The sequence below is a fragment of the Rhinoderma darwinii genome, chromosome 4 (genome assembly GCF_050947455.1).
Source record: "Rhinoderma darwinii isolate aRhiDar2 chromosome 4, aRhiDar2.hap1, whole genome shotgun sequence".
In the NCBI taxonomy this organism is placed as follows: Eukaryota; Metazoa; Chordata; class Amphibia; order Anura; family Rhinodermatidae; genus Rhinoderma; species Rhinoderma darwinii.
The window spans coordinates 122,772,780-122,797,592 of record NC_134690.1 but is presented as its reverse complement, the minus strand read 5'-3'; the positions used below and the strand labels follow the sequence as shown (position 1 = coordinate 122,797,592).

The window sequence follows — 24,813 nt, the reverse complement described above, 5'->3', positions numbered from 1 at the left end:
CTGGGCCGTCTGTAGGTAGGTCAAATTCTTGTGATCCGTGAAGATCAGGATAGGATGAACCGCACCCTCCTGTAGATGTCTCCACTCCTGCAGAGCCAGCTTTATGGCCAGTAACTCCCGGTCCCCAATCGAGTAGTTGCGCTCTGCGGAAGAAAACAACTTAGAGTAGTAACCACATACCACAGCCTTGCCTTTCGATCTTCTCTGAGACAACAGTGCACCAGCACCAACTGAGGAAGCGTCCACCTCTAACGAAAACTTTAGGGATACATCAGGATGGTTCAGAATGGAGGCAGACATGAAGGCTTTTTTTAAGGATTCAAATGCGGCTTCAGCCTCCGGAGTCCACATCTTGGCATTCATACCCTTCTTAGTGAGGGTGGAGATAGGAGCAGTCAGAGATGAGAAGTTGGGGATGAACAGTCGGTAGAAGTTGGCGAATCCTAGGAAGCGTTGTATGGCCCTTAAGCCTTGGGGGCGTGGCCACTCCACGACAGCCTTTACCTTCTGGGGGTCCATCTTGAGGCCCTGATCGGAGATAATATAGCCCAGGAAGGATAGAGACTTCTTCTCAAATACACACTTCTCCAACTTGGCATAAAGGCAATTCTCTCTTAGACGGAGCAACACCTGGCGGACATGACTTTGATGAGTTACTGGATCTGGGGAAAAAATCAAAATATCATCGAGATACACCACAACACAAACATAAAGGAGATCACGAAAAATGTAATTGACAAATTCTTGAAATACTGTGGGGGCGTTACACAGACCGAAGGGCATAACTAAGTATTTGTAGTGCCCATCACGAGTATTAAAGGCAGTCTTCCATTCGTCACTTTGACGAATGCGAATCAGATTGTAGGCCCCTCGCAGGTACAGTTTAGAAAAAAATTTCGCCCCCCCGTATGCGATCAAACAGTTTAGAAATCAAAGGCAGAGGATACCTGTTCTTCACCGTGATCTGGTTTCGGCCCCGGTAGTCAATGCAAGGTCATAGCGATCCATCTTTCTTTTTAACAAAGAAGAACCCCGCTCTAGCCGGGGATGAGGAATTACGAATAAAACCCCTCTCCAGGTTCTACTTAATGTAGGCCGACATGGACTGGGTCTCTGGCAAGGAGAGAGAGTACACTCTACCACGAGGAGGAGACGATTCAGGAACCAGGTCGATAGGACAGTCATATGTCCGGTGTCGCGGCAAGGTCTCAGCCTCCTTTTTGTTGAAGACATATGGCCCAGATAGCGGTCAAGACACTTCGGACCCCACTGGAGGACCTCTCCAGAGTCCGAATCCAGGACGGGGGCGTGCAGACGGAGCCAAGGCAAACCCAGCAGCACGGGGTTGACGGCCTCGGACAGGACGAACAGGGAGATCAGTTCAGCATGAAGGGCTCCCACTTGGAGTCTCAATGGCTTGGTTACGGACACAACTGGGTCAGGCAATGGCAGTCCATCCGCCGAGGCAACGATCAACGGCCTTTCAAGCGGGATAGAGATCCACAAGGTCCTGGCAGATGAAGTTGGCTGCAGAGCCAGAGTCCAGATAGGCAGAGACCTGATGGGACCACTCGCCAGCAATGATGGTTACGGCAATGAATAGTTTGGAAGAGAGTTCTTGATTCAATGTGTTGACGCCCAGGGTTGTCTCTCCAACCAAACCTAGGCGCTGGGGTTTTTTGGCTTGTCAGGACACATACGCAAAACATGGCCAGCGAGGCCGCAATACAAGCAAAGTCCAGAGGTGCGCCTACGCTGTTTCTCCTGGACCGATAATTTTAGTCGGTCTACTTGCATCGGGACCTCGGGCAAAGCAATAGAAGCAGGCTAGAGGGGTTGCTGAAAGTTGGGCGCCAGTCTAGGGCGCAGACGCTCCTGACGAACCTCGTGAGATCTCTCCCTTAGCCTTATGTCTACCCGAGTGGCAATCAGAATCAAGTCGTCCAAGGCAGAAGGCAGATCTCGAGCAGCCAGTTTATCCTTGATCTTGGACGACAGGCCATGCCAATAGGATGCCACGAAGGCCTCATTGTTCCAGGATAGCTCTCCTGCCAGAGTCCGGAACTGGATCGTATACTCGCCCACGGAGGTGTCCTCTTGGCGAAGGTTGAAGATGGCAGTGGCTGCCAATGAGACTCGCCCAGACTCCTCAAAAACATTTCGGAATATTCGCACGAACTCCTGGAAATCTTGGGTCTCGGGTCCCTGACGTTCCCAGATAGTATTAGCCCTGCCAGGGCCTTGCCAGTCAGGAGGGATATGATGAATGCGATCTTTGCTCCGTCCGATGGAAATGCTCGAGAGTGCAGGGTAAAATGAATGTGGCATTGGTTCAGAAACCCCCGACAAGTACTGGCGTCTCCTTCGAACCGAGAGGGCAATGGCAGCGAGAATCGAGGATCCGGACAGGAACTGCCAGTAGGAGTAACAGGAAGATCGGCTTGAAGGGCTTGCATAGAGGCAGAAAGAGATGCAACTAGCGTCCCTAGCTGCTGCGCCATAGAGTCCACTGCCACAAGGAGCAGATCCTGCCTAGCTCGGAGATCCAGCAGGTTCGCCTGCATGGCTTGGGAGGGTGCCAAGCCCTTGAATTGACTAGTGGAGTCCATGGCCAGAGCGTACTGTCACGATGAGGGGTGTGGACCCACTGGACCGTACCGCGTAGCGGGATGGCAGCTGGCCAAACAGGTAAGTACAGAGTTCAAATAGTTCAGCCAGGGTACCTGAGGCAATCGTAGGCCGTAACGAGGCAGGCACGTCCAGGACCAGGCGGCAGGAAGACGTCAGGTGAGGCATAGCAAATCAAGCGTAGACTGTAGCACAGCACGGCAACATCAAAGCACGGCACTAGAACTGGGTAGCACGGAAACAGGATACGTGATACAGGAACAAGGTACACTGGGAAACTGGAAGACACTGGGAGACCATAAGCACGACAAACCTTGGGTAACAAACAACGCTCTGGCAAAGAGCAAGAGGGCAGAGCCCTTTTAATAGCCCAGGGCATCCTGGGCTATATTGCAGACTTCCTGCAAAAATGTGCGCACTGGCCCTTTAAGAACGTGCGGGTGCGCGTGCCCGCCGGAGACACTCGAAGTTTGGAAGTGAGTGCCGGCGCATCACAGGAGGACGACACTGCAAGCAGGTAAGATGTCCATGGCCACGGCCATCGTGGATTAAGGCAGAACGACGGACCGTGGCCATAGACGTTACAACCCCGAGATGATTCGATACCTCAAGGGGTATTTTTTCCCACATGGAATCACTTTTGGGGTGTTCCCACTGTACTAGTACAACAGGGGCTCAGCAAATGCAACATTGCGCCCAGAAACCATTCCAAAAGCCAAATGGCGCTCCTTCCGTTTTGAGCTCTACTGTGTGTTACATAGTTACATAGTTAGTACGGTTGAAAAAAGACACATGTCCATCAAGTTCAACCAAGGCATGGGAAAAGGGAAGGGAATTTTTTTTTTTGCCAAGCAGAAGTTTATGACCACATATGGGGTATTACCGTACTCGGGAGAAATTGTTTTACAAATGTTGGGGTGCTTTTTCTCCTTTAATTCTTGAAATGAAAAAAAAATTGTTAAACCTACATTTTATTGGAAATAATGTTGATTTTCATTTTCACGGCCTATTTCCAATAATTTCTGCAAAAAACCTGTGGGGTCAAAATGCTCAATATACCTCTAGATAAATTCCTTCAGGGGTGTAGTTTCCTAAATTGGGTCACTTGTGGGGGTCTCCACTGCATTGGCCCTTTAGGGGCTTTGCAAATGTGACATGACCTCCACAAACCATTCCAGCAAAAAGCTCCAAGCTCAAAAACCAAATGGTGCTCCTTCGCTTCTGAGCCCTGCCATGTTTCCAAACAGCCGTTCATGACCACATATGGGGTATTGCTGTACTTGGGAGAAATTGTTTTACAATGTTGTGGTGCTTTTTCTACTTTAGTCCTTGTGGAAATCAAAAACTTCTACGTTTTATTGGGAAAAAAAATAATTTCTTTTTCACAGCCCAATTCTAATAAAATCTATGAAACACATGTGTGGTCAAAATTCTCACTACACACCTAGATAAATTACTTGTTAGGTATAGTTTCCAAAATGGGGTATTTTTTAGGGTGGTTCCTTTGTTTTGGTACAAAAGACCTCTTCAAACCTGACATGGTGCTCAAAATATAATCCAATAAAAAAGAAGGCCCCAAAGTCCACTAGGTGCTCCTTTGCTTCGGAGGCCGATGCTTCGGTCCATTACCACACTAGGGCCACATGTGAGATATTTATAAAAAACTGCAGAATCTGGGTAATATATTTTTAGTTGTATTTCTCTGGTAAAACCTTCTGTGTTACAGAAAAATCTGGATTTAAAACTTATTTCTACAAAAAAAAAATGACATTTGTACATTTTTAAATTTCTTTAATTCCTGTGAGATGCCTAAAGGGTGAAGAAACGTTCTAAATGCTGTTTTGAATACTTTGAGGGGTGCAGTTTTTAAAATGGGGGATTTATGTGGGTTTGTAAAGTATGGGCCCCTCGAAGCCACTTCAGGACTAACATAAAGTCCAATGTGTCACGAGAAAACAATCTCAGAATAGCTTGGATAGGTGAAAGCATTCAAAAGTTATTACCAAATAAATTGACATTTCAAATGTCAGATTTGAAAAATTATGCTTTGCCAGGAATGTTAAAACTGGCCGCAGCGGGAAGGGGTTAATATAAAATACATATAACAAAAATAAATGTATACATTACCTGTGGAAAATAATAGAGCCCCAGTATTCTGGCAGTGGCAATAGATAAAGCTGACCCCCCTGCTCCAATGACAGCTGCTAGCGGTGCTCCTGCACTGCAGCGGAAGTTTGGGTGTGTTTCATTTTGTCCAGTGAGAAATGTTAAGGTGGCTTCAACTGATTTAGAGATAGTAAAGCATGTATCAAAAATCTGGTAACCCAAGGTAATTTCTGGTAGAATGTCTTGGCGTCTATTTACTTCATCAATAGCATACATCATGGCTCGGGTCCAGCGCAAAGCTCGAAAGTTGAACCTGCATATGAAAACAACAGAGCATATCTATTATTACCTTAATAGTTATAAAGGTAGAAAACAAGGTCAATGTTCAGTGAGTTTAAGCTGCTATAGATGTTGTTCCCCTTGGAGAAAACCCCAACTGAGACACGTAAGCCTTTAACCCCTTCCCGCTGCATGCATTGTGGGCCCTAATGACCAAGCAATTTTTTAGTTTTTCCATCGTCACATTCGAAGAGCTATAACTTTTTTATTTTCACGTGGACATAGCTGTATGAGGACTTGTTTTTTGCGGGATGAGTTGTATTTTTCAATGGCACTGTTTAAGGATCTATAAAAAAAAATTATTAACTTCTAGTAACTTTTATGGGGGGGGGATATTAAAAAAAACAGCAATTTAGAAATGGTTCTATGCATTTTACATTTACACCGTTTACTGTGTGGCGTAAATAATATGTTACCTTTATTCTATGGGTCAGTAGGATTACGGCGATACCACATATGTATAGGTTTTTTTTATGCTTTACTACTTTTGCAGAATAAAAACACTTTTGAACTAAAATAATTTTATTTTGCATCACTGCTTTCCAAGAGCCATAACTTTTTTATTTTTCCGTCAATGTCACTATATGAGGGCTTGTTTTTTGCGGGACTTCATTGCTACCAATTTGGAGTACATGGTACTTATTGGTTAACCTTTTATTATTATTTTTTGGGGGGAGAATGGGAAAAAATAGCAATGTTGCCGTTGCTTTTGGCAGTTTTTTTTTTACGGCGTTCACCTTGCGGTTTAATTAATTTGCCACCCTTTTGGGTCATTACGATTGCGGGGATCCCATATATCTGTAGTTTATATTTCATTTTTACACTTTTACTAAAGAAAACCATTTTTTTATGGCAAAATGTTTTTTTATGTGTACCTTCTTATAAATTTTTATTTCACATTAATTATTTTTTCAGTCTCACTAGGAGACTTGACTGTGCGATCTTTAGATCGCAGATATAATGCTTTGGTATACTTCGTATACTAGAGCATTATTGCCTGTCAGTGTAAAATTGACAGGCATCTATTAGGACGTCCTAATAGGTATAAAGCCAGGGCAGACCTGGGGGCCTTTGTTAGGCCCCCGGCTGCCATGCCAACCCATCAGATGCACGCAATTGCATTTGCGGGCCGCCGATGGGTGACAGAGGGAGTTCCCTCCCTCTGTAAACAACTCAAATGACCGCGCCATTTGAGGGGTTAAACGGCCGCGATCAAAGTAAACTTCGATCGCTACCATTGGTGCAGGAGCCCGGCTGTCATCAGACAGACGAGCCCTGGCTCCAGCCTGCACGGGAGAACCGTGCAAAGGCGGCAGCCTAGAATAAAGCCCATTAATGACCGCCGTGAAAAGGCGTATCGGCGGTCATTAAGGGGTTAAACATCACAAGGTGTGGAATTCAAAGGTATCAGTTATCACTAAACTCCAATTTTGCCACATTAGCACATTTATTTTTTTCAACTCCTGGTTGTCAGTCAAATCACCAATCACCAATCACAATTTACGCATCAATTAATCCTGTAGGACTGAGTTCAGTATTGCTACTCTCTTGGTAAGTTCATATAACTTTGAAAAGTTGACTGTCCTTAAGATTCTGCAATTCCGTATATCTATTAATCACACTGGCTGTAATGTCCGTGGCTGCGGACTGTCAGCTCCAACCTCCCCCTGACAGCCGCAGCCACGAGTCGGCAAGCGCTGGCCCAGCGTCCTCCTCAGGAGACGCCAGAGCTCACGTCCACTCACCTCAGCCGGATCCCGTAGGGTGCGCTCGCACGCTCGTGCCCGCTCTTAAAGGGGCAGCGCGCACCAGACATTCTCATGAACTTTGACCCGTGAGTACCCTGGACTATAAGAGGGATCCAGTCCCCTGCTTCTATGCCTGAGCGTTGTTGTGTTCCCTATAGTTTGTCTATGTGATGGCCTCCTAGTGTGTTTCCTGTTTCCTGTACCTGTCCCAGTTCCTGTTCCTGTACCTGTTCCTAGTATTCCATACCATCCTGGTCGAGCACTGTCCAGTGCCAAAGTCGTGTCGTGCTGTATCCATGTCTGACCTGCTTCACCTCGCCTGATGTCTACCTGCTGCCTAGTCCTAGCCGAGCCTGCCCTGCTGCTGTCTGAGCTGCCACAGGTACCTATGCGAACTATAGACATTCACCTGCACCCTATTGGCCAGCTGCCTTACTGCCAAGACAGTACGGACCAGTGGGTCCACAGACCCTTCGTGACACTGGCTTAATCATCACTTAGGTAGTAATTATGCAGATAGTAAGAACTGTGCTTGGTTTTGCCATGATAGCCATTCGCACAAGTAGGTATCTTTCCAGATATTTCTTGTGGCAAATTCCAAGCTAGCTGCCATTTAATGACATTGTTGTCATGTAGATTTACAAATTGGGCTTCTCACTTAGATGCCTTGCATGAGCTTCCTAAGAATGCTATATATAATACTAAACTTTCAAGGAAACCTGTCAGCAGATTTGAGGCCCCAAGACGGCTGACAGGATGATATTTGTCAGGGGAAAGGCATTTTAAATTTACCAAATGACTTTTGATTCCCCGGCGCAGTGGTTGCAAGTGCCAATCTCTGCTCTGAGTGACGGCTCCAAGTACCCTGGGGAGGATAGATTTTTCAGTATCCGTTGTCCCCATGAAGAATGAACAATCTGTCTTTGTACTAGGCAAGTCCTATAATGTCATACTGGTTCATTTTTCCACATCCGAATATGTGCTTAGAGAGATAAATAATGACCCACGTTCTACATTGTCATGTTCTGTGGTTAGTACATGATGAATGGAGGTTGTCAGATGTCTTTTATAGAGAGACATTATTCATGTTGTACCTCAACACCGTTCTGGGGAAAGAACACTGGGGGGATCTATGAAGAACACGGATGTCAGAGATGCACCCAATTTTTCAAGAGACATGCGCCTCTAAATTGCCTCCTTTGTTTTCAGAAATAAACATGGTAAATGCAGCGTTCAATTTTTTTTTATTTATGAATTAGTTACTGCCCTGTAATCTTATCCGGAAAAATAAAAGGCATCGCCTCAGGAAAGCAGCTGCACGACAGATGAGCCTCATATCCAGGCTTCATGTTATCTATGTAGTGCTAAGTGATCCCTGTGTAGAAATGAGAGTATACTGTTCATCTGCAATCTTTCTCTGACTCAGTGATCACATAACGGTTCACGTTACCACCAGGGACCTGTTGTGTGTAGACCCGTCGGGTTGTACAAGATCCAGATTAGCTCTATTTGTGACAAAAATCATAAAACCTGAATATTTTCCCTTCTAACCGTGGCAGCTATGGCAAAAATAAAAGAGTTAAATTTGTTCCTTAATGGTCTATTGTAACCCTATGGTGGCTACAAATAAATAAAAAAAAATACTGTAAAACCATTTTAAAGAAGAAAGTGTCAAATTAATTCCTACCCCTAATCTTTTTTTTTTTTTTTCCAAATACCCTAAACTATGTAATTCATATATTAAAGCTATTGGTAAATCAACTTTATTATACTATTTTATGCACGCATTTATTCAGTTTTACCCAAAATGTATCTAAAGTTTAGTTTTTTTTTCCACTATGGTGGGGGGGGGGGTGGCACCGAAAATGGTGTGTCAGGGAAGTTATTAATATTATAATAATAAATTTAGATATTTTTTATTCTTTGCATAGGAAAATCCAAAAAATACTCTGAAAGCAAGTACTGTTTGTAAAAAAATAAATTGTCTTTGTGTTACAAATTGAAAGACCATAAAGAAATAAAAAAATGTGTAGCTGTTAAATCCAAATGCATTGAAAGCCATTAAACTCTAGTATTACAGGTACAAAATGCCTACACCCCAGATGAAGCCATTGGCGACTGCACCATTTACACCTGCACATATCTTCATATATTTTGTTTTATTTTATTTTTCTGCAGTTGTTTTTTTCCTATCTGGAATAATTGTTTTGCACTTGCACTTGAGTTAGATGTATCTTGACCATTATATGTTATGGTGATACTACTTGACACTTAATATTTTTGCTTTTGTCCTGTCCTACCATCCAACCTTTTTAAAATAATTTTAATATTTCAATGAATTAATAATAAATGGATTTTTAAAGTGCAACTGTCACTTCATGTGATTTTTCATGAGAAATTAAACTATATCTGACCATTATATAACTTGTATCCAGCATTTATCACCAGTTTTCCACTCTGTATGCTCAATTTTTAACTGTCAGTTTTCCTTGAACTCAGTTCCAGATGGGGCGAAGACTACCTGCTATGATTTCTTCCGTACATATCACACAGAGAAAAGAAAAGCTCCTGCTCTCCTATCTGTAGCACATCCCCAGAAGCAGAAGCAGCATGGAGGACATTATACAGCAGCACTGAGTAGTGGAGCTGAGAATCCAACTCTGTAAATCAGACCATAAAACACTTACTAGAAGCAGCAGCATCTGTCTGTCTCTCTTGCTCTATCTCTGCAGCTGTTTCATCCATCCCCTCCCACTCCATCTCCATCACTGCCTCACTGAATACGGATTTTAGCAATGAATTAAGAGTAAGTGATCAGTGTAGGAGGCCGGGGGTAGGGAAGAGAATTATGATAAGTGGAGAAAGAAGGAATTTTTTCGTAATGAGATTTATTACAAAGTTTCTTATCACTGCTTCTACCATGATTTATGGGGAATAAAATTGAAGCAAAGGTTACACTTTAATATTTGAATGAATTAATAAAAATTAATTATCTATAAATTGGTCTGGCACTATAGGTTTCTATTGGTCTTCTAATGTTGTTGTACATTCGGACCGTGATAACATTTGTGGGGGTTTTTTTCTGTAGGTTGTTTCCAAAATGTTTACAGTATTAAGGGATAATGAGGCAATTTTATTGATGTCTTTGTGGATTGTAGCCCTAGTCATGGTCTATTTTGCCCACTTAATTTGCTTATAAAATGTTGTTCTTGTTTGCAGTCATCAATGTAGATGTGGCGGCACCCCTGTATGGCTGACTTGGATTCTCATCTGCAAAAAAAGCCATGCTAAGGATGCTTGATGTGAACATACAAAAAGTACAAACTAGAATGCCATTATAGACAAGTGTAGGAACTCATATAGTGAAACACCAAATAAAGGATTATGAAAAAGGAATAACCACTGGGCAAACAATACATATTCACAAATGTCTAAATTAATATATAAACAGTATCATCACTCGCCAGTATAATCTAAAAATGACTGTACTGTGTGCACTAGAAGTATCTGTACTGCCATCTCATGGTCATAACTAGTATACTAAGTATAGGGTTGATTTTATGTTACATTTTATGTTTGTTTTTTGTTTTGGTTTTTTTCCTATAATTTTAGGACTAAAAGTACTACTAAGGGCCTGATTACATCTTTGCCAGTGTTTCCTTTTCTATGGTACAAAAGCGCTGGTTCTGATACATGATGGACACCATCGGTGCCTGACGGAATCTATTGACTTTAATGGGTTCCATTGAGTTTCCGTCATGGTGCCCGTCGTGTTACCGGAAACACTAGAGCAGCATACGCAGTCTGCTTAGAGTTTAAAATATTCTGCATGATGTGAATGTATTAATGGCTTTTTTTGGAGGGAGCTTTATTATTTATTTATTTTTACTTTTTTCATTTTTCTATTATTTTTTAATGTTACTAATTTAGGTTAAGTATAATTTTACAAATTACTATATTTATTTATTCATTTATTTATTTACACTAATGATGCTGAGGTTAGTAGGGAACACATAATTTTTGTGCATTATACAGATAACTGATAATAGTGATCTAATGGTAACAGCTCATTAGATCCCCCCATTAGATCTGTATGCACAAACATTCGAAGAAGACACAGATCGCTTCATCTCTGCACGCCTTTAAACACTTTTTGCAAGGAGTGACTCCCTTTGATATCATTCATGACATCATAGGGTTTCCAGCAACTGCCCGAATAATTATTTCAGTTCCCTGTCACAGCACAGGATTGGGTTGTCTGTGCCTGCCCTGCTGCTGCCTCTGATGTGTGTGTCCTGCCGCTACAGCCGGATCTAAAGTCTGTACTATTTAGGGGTATAATCTGTGGTCTAATTTTTAGGGGGTCTGTATAAATATATATACACTACCGTTCAAAAGTTTGGGGTCACCCAGATAATTTTGTGTTTTCCATGAAAACTCACACTTATATTTATCAAATTAGTTGCAAAATGACTAGAAAATATAGTCAAGACATTGACAAGGTTAGAAATAATGATTTTTATTTGAAATAATCATTTTCTCCTTCAAACTTTGCTTTCGTCAAAGAATGTTCCATTTGCAGCAATTACAGCATTGCAGACCTTTGGCATTCTAGCTGTTAATTTGCTGAGGTAATCGGGAGAAATTTCACCCCATGCTTCCAGAAGCCCTTCCCACAAGTTGGATTGGCTTGATGGGCACTTCTTGCGTACCATACAGTCAAGCTGCTCCCACAACAGCTCTATGGGGTTGAGATCTGGTGACTGTGCTGGCCACTCCATTACAGATAGAATACCAGCTGCCTGCTTCTTCCCAAATGGAGTGATAGCCTTCCTTATTCAAAATCCCTTTTACCTTGTACAAATCTCCCACTTTACCAGCACCAAAGCAACCCCAGACCATCACATTACCTCCACCATGCTTGACAGATGGCGTCAGGCACTCTTCCAGCATCTTTTCAGTTGTTCTGCGTCTCACAAATGTTCTTCTGTGTGATCCAAACACCTCAAACTTCGATTCGTCTGTCCATAACACTTTTTTCCAATCTTCCTCTGTCCAATGTCTGTGTGCTTTTGCCCATATTAATCTTTTCCTTTTATTGGCCAGTCTCAGATATGGCTTTTTCTTTGCCACTCTGCCCTGAAGGCCAGCATCCCGGAGTCGCCTCTTCACTGTAGACGTTGACACTGGCGTTTTGCGGGTACTATTTAATGAAGCTGCCAGTTGAGGACCTGTGAGGCGTCTATTTCTCAAACTAGAGACTCTAATGTAGTCTTGTTGCTCAGTTGTGCAGCGGGGCCACCCACTTGTCTTTCTACTCTGGTTAGAGCCTGTTTGTGCTTTCCTCCGAAGGGAGTAGTACACACCGTTGTAGGAAATCTTCAGTTTCTTGGCAATTTCACGCATGGAATAGCCTTCATTTCTAAGAACAAGAATAGACTGTCGAGTTTCACATGAAAGCTCTCTTTATCTAGCCATTTTGAGAGTTTAATCGAACCCACAAATGTAATGCTCCAGATTCTCAACTAGCTCAAAGGAAGGTCAGTTTTATAGCTCCTCTAAACAGCAAAACTGTTTACAGCGGTGCTAACATAATTGCACAAGGGTTTTCAAGTGTTTTCTAATCATCCATTAGCCTTCTAACACAGTTAGCAAACACAATGTACCATTAGAACACTGGAGTGATGGTTGCTGGAAATAGGCCTCTATACACCTATGTAGATATTGCATTAAAAACCAGACGTTAGCAGCTAGAATAGTCATTTACCACATTAACAATGTATAGAGTGTATTTCTGATTAATTTAATGTTATCTTCATTGAAAAAAACTGTGCTTTTCTTTCAAAAATAAGGACATTTCGAAGTGACCCTAAACTGTTGAATGGTGGTATATATATATATATATATATGGGGTCTGCATACACAAGCGGAGACTGGTCTGGAGGTCTGTAATATTTAGGGGGCCTGTATATACAAGGGGGCCCATTTTTTGGGGGTCTGATCTGGGATCTATATTTTAGGGGGTCTGTATATATCGGGAGGTCTATAAATATAAGCGAAGACTGGTCTGTATACAGTGAGGTCTGGTATAGGGTCTGTATACAGGGGGGTTCTGGCCCGGGGTCTGTATACAAGCTAGGCTCTGTATAAAGGGGCATCCGGCCTTGGGAGAATATGGCCTGGGGCCTAAATCTTTATTTAGGAGGTCTGGTTTGTGGATTATATTAATTTTGGGGTCTGCTGAAGGGGGTCCGATATAAATGGGAAGGACATGAGAAAAATCTTTTGCCATGACCCAATGCCGGAACCGTCACACAACAGAAACTAATGGCACTTATAATGGGGTCCATCGGGGTTCTGACGTGGTGTCCATCACTGTCCTATTCCCATCAAATCTGAATGAACTGCCGACGGAGGCTTCAAATGGAGCCTCTGATAGCAGTGTGAGCATAGCCTTATTTAGGTAGCATTTATAACTGATCCCATCTTTTGGGGGTACTTGGTTGGAGCTTCTTGTCACTAGGGGGTACTTGGCTTGAATAAGTTGGGAAATACTGTTCTAGAGCACGGATGAATCATGCAGCCAAAGGATGGATGTCTGGCTCTCAGAGACACCTGGGCACCCCCACAAGTGAAGGCAGAGATATTTGCTATTGCTGCCTACTTGATTATTAAATACACAGCGCTCAGATGAGCATTGGCTATACTTGGGTGTTGCCACGATGGCAGAAAAAATATAGATTCTATTTAAGAGATTCCTTATGTGAAAAAAAATAGTTTAAACTTAAAAAATGATATATTGTTATTATTCTATGATTTTTCACATAATAAGAGCCCAATATTTTTTTATTTTTTTTTAACAAAGTTGTGTGTGTAAAAAATGGTAAAAAAATAAAGCTCTAATTTCATAAAAATAAATTACTGCTGCTTAAATATGCTACAAAGTAATAAAAATGTTAGTAGTTTGATCATCCCTAATCAGCATTGCAATCCGCAAAAATAAATATATATGAATGTAGCCAATCATATGGTAGACTCAATCAGCATAATATTACCTGAAGGTACTTGGTATGTACAAAGTATGAGAAATACAACATATGGCCTCTTTTAGGTGAGCGCATTTCATCCATTTTTTTTCTGTCTATAATACGGCACTAATGTTAATCAATGAGGCTTTCACATGGGCGTATAAAATATGCACGGAGTTTAGAAACGCAGCATGCACTTTTAGGGTATGTTCACAAGGCCTATTTTCGGACTTTTTCGGGCCGTAAACGGCCGAAAAACGGCCGATGAACGGGCGTCAAATCGGGAGCAGATGGGCCGTTTTTTACGTGGCCGTTTTAAAAAACCGGCTGTGTAAAAAAACGGCAGCGAAAAAGAAGTGCAGGACACTTCTTGGGACGTTTTTGGAGCCGTTTTTCATAGACTCTATTGAAAAAAGCTCCAAAAACGGCAGTAAAAAAACTCAGCGAAAATCACGAGTGGCTTCAAAAATGTCTGAAAATCAGGAGCTGTTTTCCCTTGAAAACAGCTCGGTATTTTCAGACGTTTTTAGTCTATCGTGTGAACACACCCTTATATGTATTGCGGATGGAAAACGCTATTGTAGGCTATGGAGAGTGAGTAAAATGCGAATTCATCCGTATTTTGTTTATATGTGATCCATATTGCATCCGTATGTCATCAGTATTGCATCCGTTCTTCAAAGCGACTATCATTCAATATGTCATTCAATTATCTCCCTAGAAGACAGTCGATCGGTAATTTGGATCTATAATACTGATGCAATACTGATGACATACTGATGCAATATCATCTGTAATACGTCCATATTACGGATCCGTATTACAGACACCTACAAATGCACTTGTCTGAAAAAGGCCTAACGCCTCATGACCGTGTGCTCCGGATGAGTGATTGCCTTTATTGAGAAGGTGAAACATCGCTTTTTGAACTGGGTGAATAAACACCTTTATTTCGTACTTATGCTGGTGTGCTGCATCTCTTTCTTCTGGATATACTCTGGGGAACTTTGCATGACTTTGTCTGGTGGGATCCATGGTCCAGATCCTTGAGGTTCAGCCAGGGGCGTAACTAGGAAAGACTGGGCCCCATAGCAAACTTTTGACTGGGGCCCCCCCTCCGCTGGGTATCACACAACCCCCCCTTGTAGATAGTGCCTCCCTATAGATAGCACCATACACAGCCCCCTGTAGATAACGCATTACTCCCCCCCTGTAGAGAACGTCTTACAGTCCCAAATCCTCCCTGCAGATAACGCCATACAGCCCCCTGTAGATAACGCCATACAGACCCCTGTAGATAACGTCTTACAGCCCCAAATCTCCCTGTACATAGCGCCATACAGCCCCCCTGTAGATAACGCCATACAGACACTCCTGTAGATAACGCCATACAGCCCCCCTGTAGATAACGCCATACAGACACCCCTGTAGATAACGCCATACAGCCCCCCTGTAGATAATGCCATACAGACCCCCCTGTAGATAACACCATACAGAACCACACCTGTAGATAACGCCACACAGACCCCCTTGTAGATAACACCATACAAAATCCCCTGTAGATAACGCCACACAGACCCCCCTGTAGATAACGCTATACAGACCCCCCCTGTAGATAACGCCATGCAGACCCCCTGTAGATAACGCCATACAGCACCCCCTGTAGATAACGCCATACAGACCCCCCTGTAGATAACACCATACAGATCCCCACCTGTAGATAACGCCACACAGACCCCCCTGTAGATAACGCCATACAGACCCCCCTTGTAGATAACACCATACAGAACCCCCTGTAGATAATGCCACACAGACCCCCCTGTAGATAACGCCATACAGACCCCCCTGTAGATAACACCATACAGAACCCCCCCTACAGATAACGCCATACAGACGCCCCTGTAGATAACGCCATATAGCCCCCCCCCCCCAAAAAAAAAACGGCCTATAGTTTGTCCTACAAAATACATGCATCCCCACAGGATAGGGGATACATGTGTGATCGCTGGCATGTGTGATCGCTGGGACGCCCAGCAATAAGGAGAACGGGGGACCGAAATTCCCCCGAAGTTCTCCATGACAAACCTCGGACTTCCGGCGCCTGCGCAGTTCAATAAAAATGAAAGGACACACATGCGCACAAGAGCGACCGGTGCGCAAGTCATTTCTATGGAGCTGCAGACAGACCCCGGAAGTCCAAGGTTTGTCATGGAGAACTTCGGGGGAATTTCGGTCCCCCGTTCTCCTTATTGCTGGCCGTCCCAGCGATCACACATGTATCCCCTATCCTGTGGATAGGGGATGCATGTCTTTTGTAGGAACAACACCTTCAGTGGCGTCGCGCTGTAGCAGCCATAGCAGCTGCTAGCGGAGCCTCCGGCCATGGGAGGGGGGCACGGGTCCCCTCATGCTGCGGGCCCCGTAGCAGCCACTATGGCTGCTATAGCGGTAGTTACGCCACTGGGTTCAGCACCCATTACCCTTCTTGCTGAGCAGCTCCTATCTTACTCTATTTGGACTATGTTTACACAGGGAGATATGCTGCCAACAACAATAATACTTGGGCAATTATCGGGACCAAGCGTTGTGTGATCGTTTGTTTGCCCAATAATTGGCCGGTGTAAAAGGGCCCTTACGGACAGTCCAGCAAAAACAGGGTGTTTTTTTCATCTGTCCATAGAGTGCGGCAGAAACAAAGCACCATCTGTGATTTTTTTTTTTGTAGGTTTCCTGAATTTCAGGGTATGTTCACACGGCTTATTTTCGGCCATAAACAGCTCCGTATTTTCAGAAGTTTTTTAGTAAGCGTGTGCACATACCCTTACACTGCCCATACATCATCCTGTGAGCGTAGTGCAGTGGAGGAGAATTCACATGCCGTTCCTGTCCAGCGCACAACACAGGATGGCAGTAAGAATCTGCTTGGTATAGTCTGCCAGGACTAGTTCTGAAGTCTTGGGTCTGTACTAATTCATTTTAAGGGTCTAAATACTAGGGTCTGTAATAGTCTGGCATCTGTAACAATTCATTTTGGGGTCTGTGTTCTATCTTTATTAATCTTGGGGTTTAAGGTCTGTCCTAATTTATATTGGAGGGTTGATAAAGGGGTCCTCTGCACTGCCAAAATTGTGGTTTAAGGGCATTAGGTGAAGGGTGTTTGGCCTGTATACTAGTCCTTCTCAATGAATTAGAATATCATCAAAAAGTTAATTTATTTCAGTAATTCAATTAAAAAAGTGAAACTCATATATTACATAGATTCATTACACACAGAGTGATCTATTTCCAGCATTTTTTTCTTTTAATATTGATGATTATGGCTAACCGTTCATGAAAACCCCAAATTTAGTCTCTCAGAAAATTAGAAAATTATATAAGTCCAATTTCAAAAATTATTTTTAATACCGAAATGTAGGCCTACTGAAAAGTATGTACAGTATATGCACTCAATACTTGGTCGGGGCTCCTTTTGCATGAATTACTGCATTAATGCGGCGTGGCATGGAGGCGATCAGCCTGTGGCACTGCTGAGGTGTTATCAATGCGGCATAGCATGGTGACGATCAGCCTGTGGCACTGCTGAGGTGTTATGGAATCCCAGGTTGCTTTGATAGCGGCCTTCAGCTCGTCTGCATTGTTGGGTCTGGTGTCTTTCATCTTCCTCTTGACAATACCCCATAGATTCTCTATGGGGTTTAGGTCAGGCGAGTTTGCTGGCCAATCAATCACAGTAATACTGTGGTTATTACACCAGGTATTGGTACTTTTAGCAGTGTGGGCAGGTGCGAAGTCCTGCTGGAAAATGAAATCAGCATCACCATAAAGCTTGTCAGCAGAGGGAAGCATGAAGTGCTGTAAAATTTCCTGGTAGACGGCTGCGTTGACTCTGGACTTGATATAACACAGTGGACCAACACCAGCAGATGACATGGCCCCCAAACCATCACTGACTGTGGAAACTTCACACTTGACCGCAAGCAACTTGGATTGTGTGCCTCTCCACTCTTCCTCCAGACTGTGGGACCTTGATTTCCAAATGAAATGCAAAATTTACTTTAATCTGAAAACAGGACTTTGGACCACTGAGCAACAGTGTTGGTCCACTGTGTTATATCAAGTCCGGAGACAACGCAGCCATCTAGCAGGAAATTTTAGAGCACTTCATGCTTCCCTCTGCAGACAACCTTAATGGAGATGCAGATTTCATTTTCCAGCAGGAATTTTTTTTTTTCTTCCACAAGGTGGGAAGTATTAAAAATGTAATAATAATTTGACATGTTTTCCTACACCGTGTTCCAAATTATTATGCACATTGGATTTAAGTGTCATAAACATTTAATTATTAGTTTTTCAATTAAACTCATGGATGGTATTGTGTCTTAGGGCTCTTTGGATCACTGTAATCAATCTCAGACACCTGTGATAATTAGTTTGCCAGGTGTGCCCAATCAAAGGAAAACTACTTAAGAAGGACGTTCCACATTATTAAGCAGGCCACAGGTTTCAAACAATATGGGAAAGAAAAAGGATCTCTCTGCTGCCGAAAAGCGTGAAATAGTGCAATACCTTGGACAAGGTATGAAAACATTGGATATTTCAAGAAAACTTAGGCGTGATCATCGTACTGTGAAAAGATTTGTGGCTGATTCAGAGCACAGACAAGTTCATTCAGATAAAGGCATAATGAGGAAGGTTTCTGCCAGACAAATTAATAGGATTAGGAGAGCAGCTGCTAAAATGCCATTGCAAAGCAGCAAACAGGTATTTGAAGCCGCTGGTGCCTCTGGAGTCCCGCGAACCTCAAGGTGTAGGATCCTCTAGAGGTTTGCAAGTGTGCATAAAGCTATTATTCTGCCACCCCTAAACAATGCTCACAAGCAGAAACGGTTGCAGTGGGCTCAGAAATACATGAAGACTAATTTTCAAACCGTGTTCTTTAGTGATGAGTGCCGTGCAACCTTGGATGGTCCAGATGGATGGAGTAGTGGATGGTTGGTGAATGGCCACCATGTCCCAAAAAGGCTGCGACGTCAGCAAGGAGGTGGCAGAGTCATGTTTTGGGCTGGAATCATGGGGAGAGAGCTGTTAGGCCCCTTTAGGATCCCTGACGGTGTGAAAATGACCTCTGAAAAGTATGTAGAGTTTATGACTGACGACTTGCTTCCTTTGGAGCATCCTCAAGCAAAATATCTATGAGGGTGGGAGGCAGTTCACATCAAAACAGAAGCTCTGGGAGGCTATGCTGACATCCTGCAAAGATATCCAAGCAGAAACTGTCCAAATACTCACAAATTCAATGGATGCAAGAATTGTGAAGGTGATATCAAAGAAGGGGTCCTATGTTAACATGTAACTTGGCCTGTTAAGTTTTTTTTTGATTGAAAGAGCTTTTGATTTCTGTAAATATGACCTCCTGATGCTGCAAATTCAACAAATTATCATTTTAGTTCTCTTTACAACCTTTAAAATGTTTTGATCTCTGTTGTGCATAATAATTTGAAACAGTGCATTTTGAGTTTTTTACTTCTAAAAAAAATCTGTTATCATTAGGAGATTTGTTCAATAAAATTCGCATTATACTCCAACAGTTGATGGCTTGAAGATTATACTGACTGTCATTTGCATTGACTATTTAGGAAAATCAGCGAAAAATAACATTTGCATAATAATTTGGAATGCGGTGTATGTTCGCCACCAGAGGGAGCACTGCCAAGAATTACAGCAACGTGAATTAGGCAAAGCAGCCTGACTCACTACTGCTGTAAATGTTGGAGGAAGACTCAACCCCTCCCTATTTTTGGCTACAAGCCAGGAAAAGGTGTCTTCAAATTGCTAAGCAGTGTCCAGCTCCCATTTTTTAAGAGATTGTACAAATGGTAGCTGGCAAAAGCTATAGAACACACGAAAAGGCTAAGGGCTTGTCCACACGTAACGGAATTGCTGCAGAAAATTTCTACAGCAATTCCGTTGAAAGTAGCAGGCATTCTGCGGGGGGAAAAAAAACGCAACGTTTTCTGAGTTTTTACTGCAGAAAATGGTGTGTATTTTGCTGCGTTTTTCAAATGCTGGGAGATGGTGACATTTCCGCAGCAGGAATTGACTAGCTGCAATCTGAAAAATACGCAACGCAGGTCAATTTCTGCTCTGAATTTTTACGCAGCTTGTGGATGAGATTTGTTAAATCTCACCCACTTTGCAGTTACCTAGGAATGATGAAAGTCAAGAGGGAGACCCTGTGGTGAATGACTTTTCAGTTGACAGAGTCACATGGCGTGTATTTGACACGTTTTTTTGGCTCATTTTACGTGCTGAAAACCGCATCAAAAAACGCTTGATTACACTTTTAATTTACATAAATGGGAAAGCGCACTGTTAGTACATACAACACGCTTTTTTACACACGTGTTTTAAAAAAAACATTGTACAAATAAAGAAGTGTCTTTTGCACGTAAAACACGCCAAATGTTCCCATAGTCAATGGGAGTTCTAATTATGCATAAAAAAACTTGCAAAAACCGCACACAAAATGCGTAAAAAAACACGTGAAAAAAGCATCAAAGGCTTGATTGAGCTTTCCATTTAGATCAATGGGAAAGCAATCTGTTCGTTTTTTACGCAAGCGTTTTAAAAAAACGTGTTGCATAAAAAAGAAGCGTTGGATCAATTCTTTGGTGCATAAAATGCACCAAATGTTCCCAGAGTCAGTGGGAGTCCTAACTACGCTCCCAAAAACTTGCAAAAAGCACACACAAAAACTGCAAAAAGAACTGGCCAATGTGCTATCCGTCAAAAAAAAACGGATAGCACACTGAAGCATTTCACTGATGTGTGCTTGAGGCCTAACTGTATTTTTTTTGCAGGTTCCGCTGGACCTATTGTACTACATCGTAGATTCGGTGGACTACTGCGATAATCTACGTTTTGTTTTCTTTTAAATGGTTATCGAGGGTCTTAGGGGGAGTTTTTATTTCAATAAAAAATTTTCTTATGTCTCTTTTTTTTAATACTTTATTAGCGCCTTAGTAATTGCAGTTGTCTGTTTACAGGGGCTGGGTCGATCTGAACTGCGCATGCCACAGACGACAGAAGCAGAGAACATAACAAACGGCTCCCGTTTGTTATGTCCTATGCCCTTGACTTGGATAAGTAGAGTCGTATGGTATAGAACTTATCTTAAACCCCCCCAATCCTCCATAAGAAAGAACAACACATGAAACAGAGGTTGGATTTTCATGGCCACAGCAGCCGTTTATTATTTATTTACAAAAAAGTAAACATTCCATAACAAACATTATATATACATAGAATTCCCAAAAAATTTAATTCTTCAAAATCCACAAAAACAGACCCCAACCGGGTCAATATATAGGACCAATAACATAACCAGGGGAAGTCCTTCAAGTTACTGCAAATTAGAATAGCCATCTGCCACCACCACTTGTTTTTACCTCCAGCCGTAACCCGGCTCGGAGGCACCGCTCACCTCTGCAGATGGCTTCGTCCATAAAGCAATTCAAAGGGGTAACACCCTAAGAAGCCTTCCACATATTTTTTGGGGGATGCATACCCCTGATGCGACCCCCCCATCAGTTTTTACTGACCAACCTCAAGGACTCCCCCCGCCACCGCGAAAGAGGCCTTGACCACCTCAAGCCAGTGAGCTCCTCCACACCAACAACCCTCTTTCAATCCCCTCTGCCAGGGCCAAACTCCATAAGTCCATCCCAACCTCATTTAAATGCACTCCAGATCCCTGTGCCTAACAACCACTCCCCCGTTCCTTGCAATAAATGCAGAAATTGCCCTATTCACCTTAATTCGGGCCTTATTAATCCTGTCAACAGAGCGCGCATAACGCCATGTTTTTCTAGGCACTATATCAGACCATACTGTGACTAAGCCCGGGAGCAAAGCCCATAAGCACAACAAGTCATGCTTCACGTCTCTCACTAAGTCACGAAATGGGCGCACCCCCAAATCGTTCCCACCGACATGCAGCACCAGGATCTCAGGAACCCGATCCAGCTTCGCATACGTCTGAAATTCAGGTAAAACCCTATTCCAAACCATACCTCGGAACCCCAACCAATGCAGGACAACGTCATCCCGCGGGATCCGAAGTTGACGAACATCAGGGCGGGCATCAGCCCTCAGGGCGCCCCAATGCACATAGATATGTCCTAATATCCACACTAGACAAGGGCGTGAACCTGTAATGAGAGAAAAACACACACGCGCACCGTCGCTGCGCCAATGCGGAAAGAATGCGAGTAATAATCGTCAGGACACACCCCAACCGCAGACAAACATATTTTAAACACCGCACTAAACTGAAACCTAGAAAGGAAAGACCCATCCCCATGATGAAGCAAAGGAAGGCCCGCTAAATCGACTTGTATCCCCAACTCGTTCATGCAATGAACTGGACACATCGCCAACCCCGCAAGAGCAAACAACACTATTCTCTTACCCCGACCAGTTTGATCCGTTTTCGACCGTCGCAAAACTAGCTCCACTGTATCGTCAAACACCTCCACGTCCTCTTGCCGAAGGCCGCCCGCACGCGATACACTCGGTCACACCAATTCGCCCAGTCTAAAAGCACCGAAAAATGCCAACGTAAAAGCCAGGCAAAACAAACGCCCTTCAAATTCCGAGCAACATATATCCTGCACCGCCGTGCCTAATGAGCAGAGAAGCCGGAAGGAAACGGGCCGCCGCCGACGATCAAATTCCAATCTCCATCCAAGTAAACCCTTCAAAGCCTGACACGCCAAAAATTCCTTCGTCACGTCTTTCAACCCACGCAATTTCAAACCAAATGCTGAAGCAGACACACACTTGTTCACCTTAGACAATGTAAAACCAGACTCAAAAGCATCCCTGAGCCAATACAAAAAAGCCACCAACCTGTCCCGGTCAGACCGGACGTCACCCAACGATCGCACCCAAACTTCCCACTGACGCCAGCCAGCCACATATGCAGCCCACGTAGAACTAGCCAGTGACCGCTCAATCAATGTTTCCACTGCAGTGAAACCAGCTCCCATAGATGATCCGGGCAAGCCGTGCCGATCTGATCCGCTCCAGCCACCAGCTGTCGGAATTGATCCCACTGCGAGCGAGAAAGAGCGTCAGCAATACCATTTCCAACCCCAGGCACATGCACCGCTACCACCCAAGCATTCAAAAACAAAGAGACTAGCACTAAATGCCGCAACAACTGCACGACTGGGGGAGAGGACACCGAGATATTATTAATCGCCAATACCACACCAAGATTGTCACAGTGAAAATGAACCTTCTTATCCCTGAGCCTATCCTCCCAAATGGTTACAGCGACCACGATGGGAAATAGCTCGAGCAGGACCAGGTTCTTAGTCAAACCGCCCCCCACCCATTCGGAAGGCCATCCCCTGGCACACTACCAGCCACCGCAGTATGCCCCAAAACCACCCCCACCAGCTGCATCCGTAAAGAGGGCCAAGTCGGCAGAGTCGAGGACCCCCGACATCAAGAGGGACCGCCCATTATATTGCCCCAGAAAACTATTCCACACCCCTAAGTCCGATGTTCAGTGCTCAACCGAACTAAGTGATGTGGCGCTTGCAAGCCAGCAGTAGCAGCCGCCAACCGCCTACAAAACACCCTGCCCATAGGAATGATGCGAAATTCAACTTCCCCACTAAGGACTGCAAGCTGTGCAACATAATCTTTTTAAGACGACATGTCTGCTGTACCTCTGAACGAAAAGCCCCCAGTTTATCCTCAGGGAGTCTGCATTCCAACGTGATAGAATCAATTTCTATGCACAGAAAACGAATAACAGTAACCGGTCCTTGCGTTTTGTCAAGCGCCAAAGGGACACCAAAATCCCTCATAACCTCGTGCAAAGCATACAGGATATTAGCACACACCGAAGACCCACCCGGACCAACGCATAAAAAAATCATTGAGGTAGTGAATTAAGGAATTCACCCCCGCAACCTCGCGCGCCACCCACTCCAAAAAAGAGCTAAAGGCCTCAAAATATGCGCATGACAATGAACAGCCCATGGGCAAGCAACGATCGACGAAAAACTCCCCCTCCCAGAAACAACCCAATAGTCGTTGGCTATCAGGATGTACTGGCAACAGCCGGAACGTCGTCTCAATGTCCGTTTTTGCTAACAGGGCTCCTACCCCCGCTGCCCTAACTAAACCAACTGCCTTGTCAATAGACGCGTACACCACCGAACACAAAACCGGATCTATACCGTTGTTAACTGACTAGCCCTTGGGAAATGTGAGACGATTGATCAAACGAAACTTGTTAGGCTCCCGCTTAGGCACCACGCCCAATGGGGAAACCACGAGATCAGCCACAGGTGGCTCCGTAAAAGGACCCGCCATGTGACCTATCGACACTTCCTTCCAGAGTTTCTCAGACACAACATCGGAGTGCTGGTACGCAGACCGAAGATTGCGACGAGTGACTGGAACCTCGTATGGGGTGGGGGGATAACAAAACCCAAACAGAAGCCATCGTAAATTAAACCAGCCCCCACCCTATCCGGATATCTACTTAGAAAGGGGGCCATCCTTTACAACCTCACCGGCGTCACCCCCTTGACCAGCTGAACCCAACTGACTACCCCCTCTCTTGCCCTTTCGCAAGCACTTGGACGCATCATGTGAAGGCCCAGTTGGAACAAACGTGCTTGAACTTGCACGCTGCTCCAAAATTACATTGGCCGTCGTTAAATTGCCAGCAAAACCAGAGTTTTGAACTGGCCGACCTGCCCCGCAGACCCTCCGCTCCCTGGAAAGGTCTGACACGGCTTAACTGGAGCAGTTACTCTCAACCATAAAGCAATATTCTTCTGATCCCACCTAATGCTTGGCCTCACCGCCTTCCGTTGACGAAACTGCTCGTCGTAACGCAGCCACGTCAAACCCCCATAAACACGATGCGCCTCGCCAAT

The 24,813-nt window shown here is 43.9% G+C and overlaps 1 protein-coding gene across 1 annotated transcript in view; it reads right to left on the bottom strand.

Moving 5' to 3' along the window:
- The window catches only part of LOC142760835 (vomeronasal type-2 receptor 1-like), an 80,050-nt gene that overhangs the window by 37,281 nt on the left and 17,956 nt on the right, over window positions 1-24,813 (bottom strand). Inside the window, exon 2 of the mRNA XM_075864014.1 lies at window positions 4,756-5,047. Coding sequence (XP_075720129.1) covers window positions 4,756-5,047 — 292 coding nt within the window. The remainder of the gene's footprint in view (window positions 1-4,755; window positions 5,048-24,813) is intronic.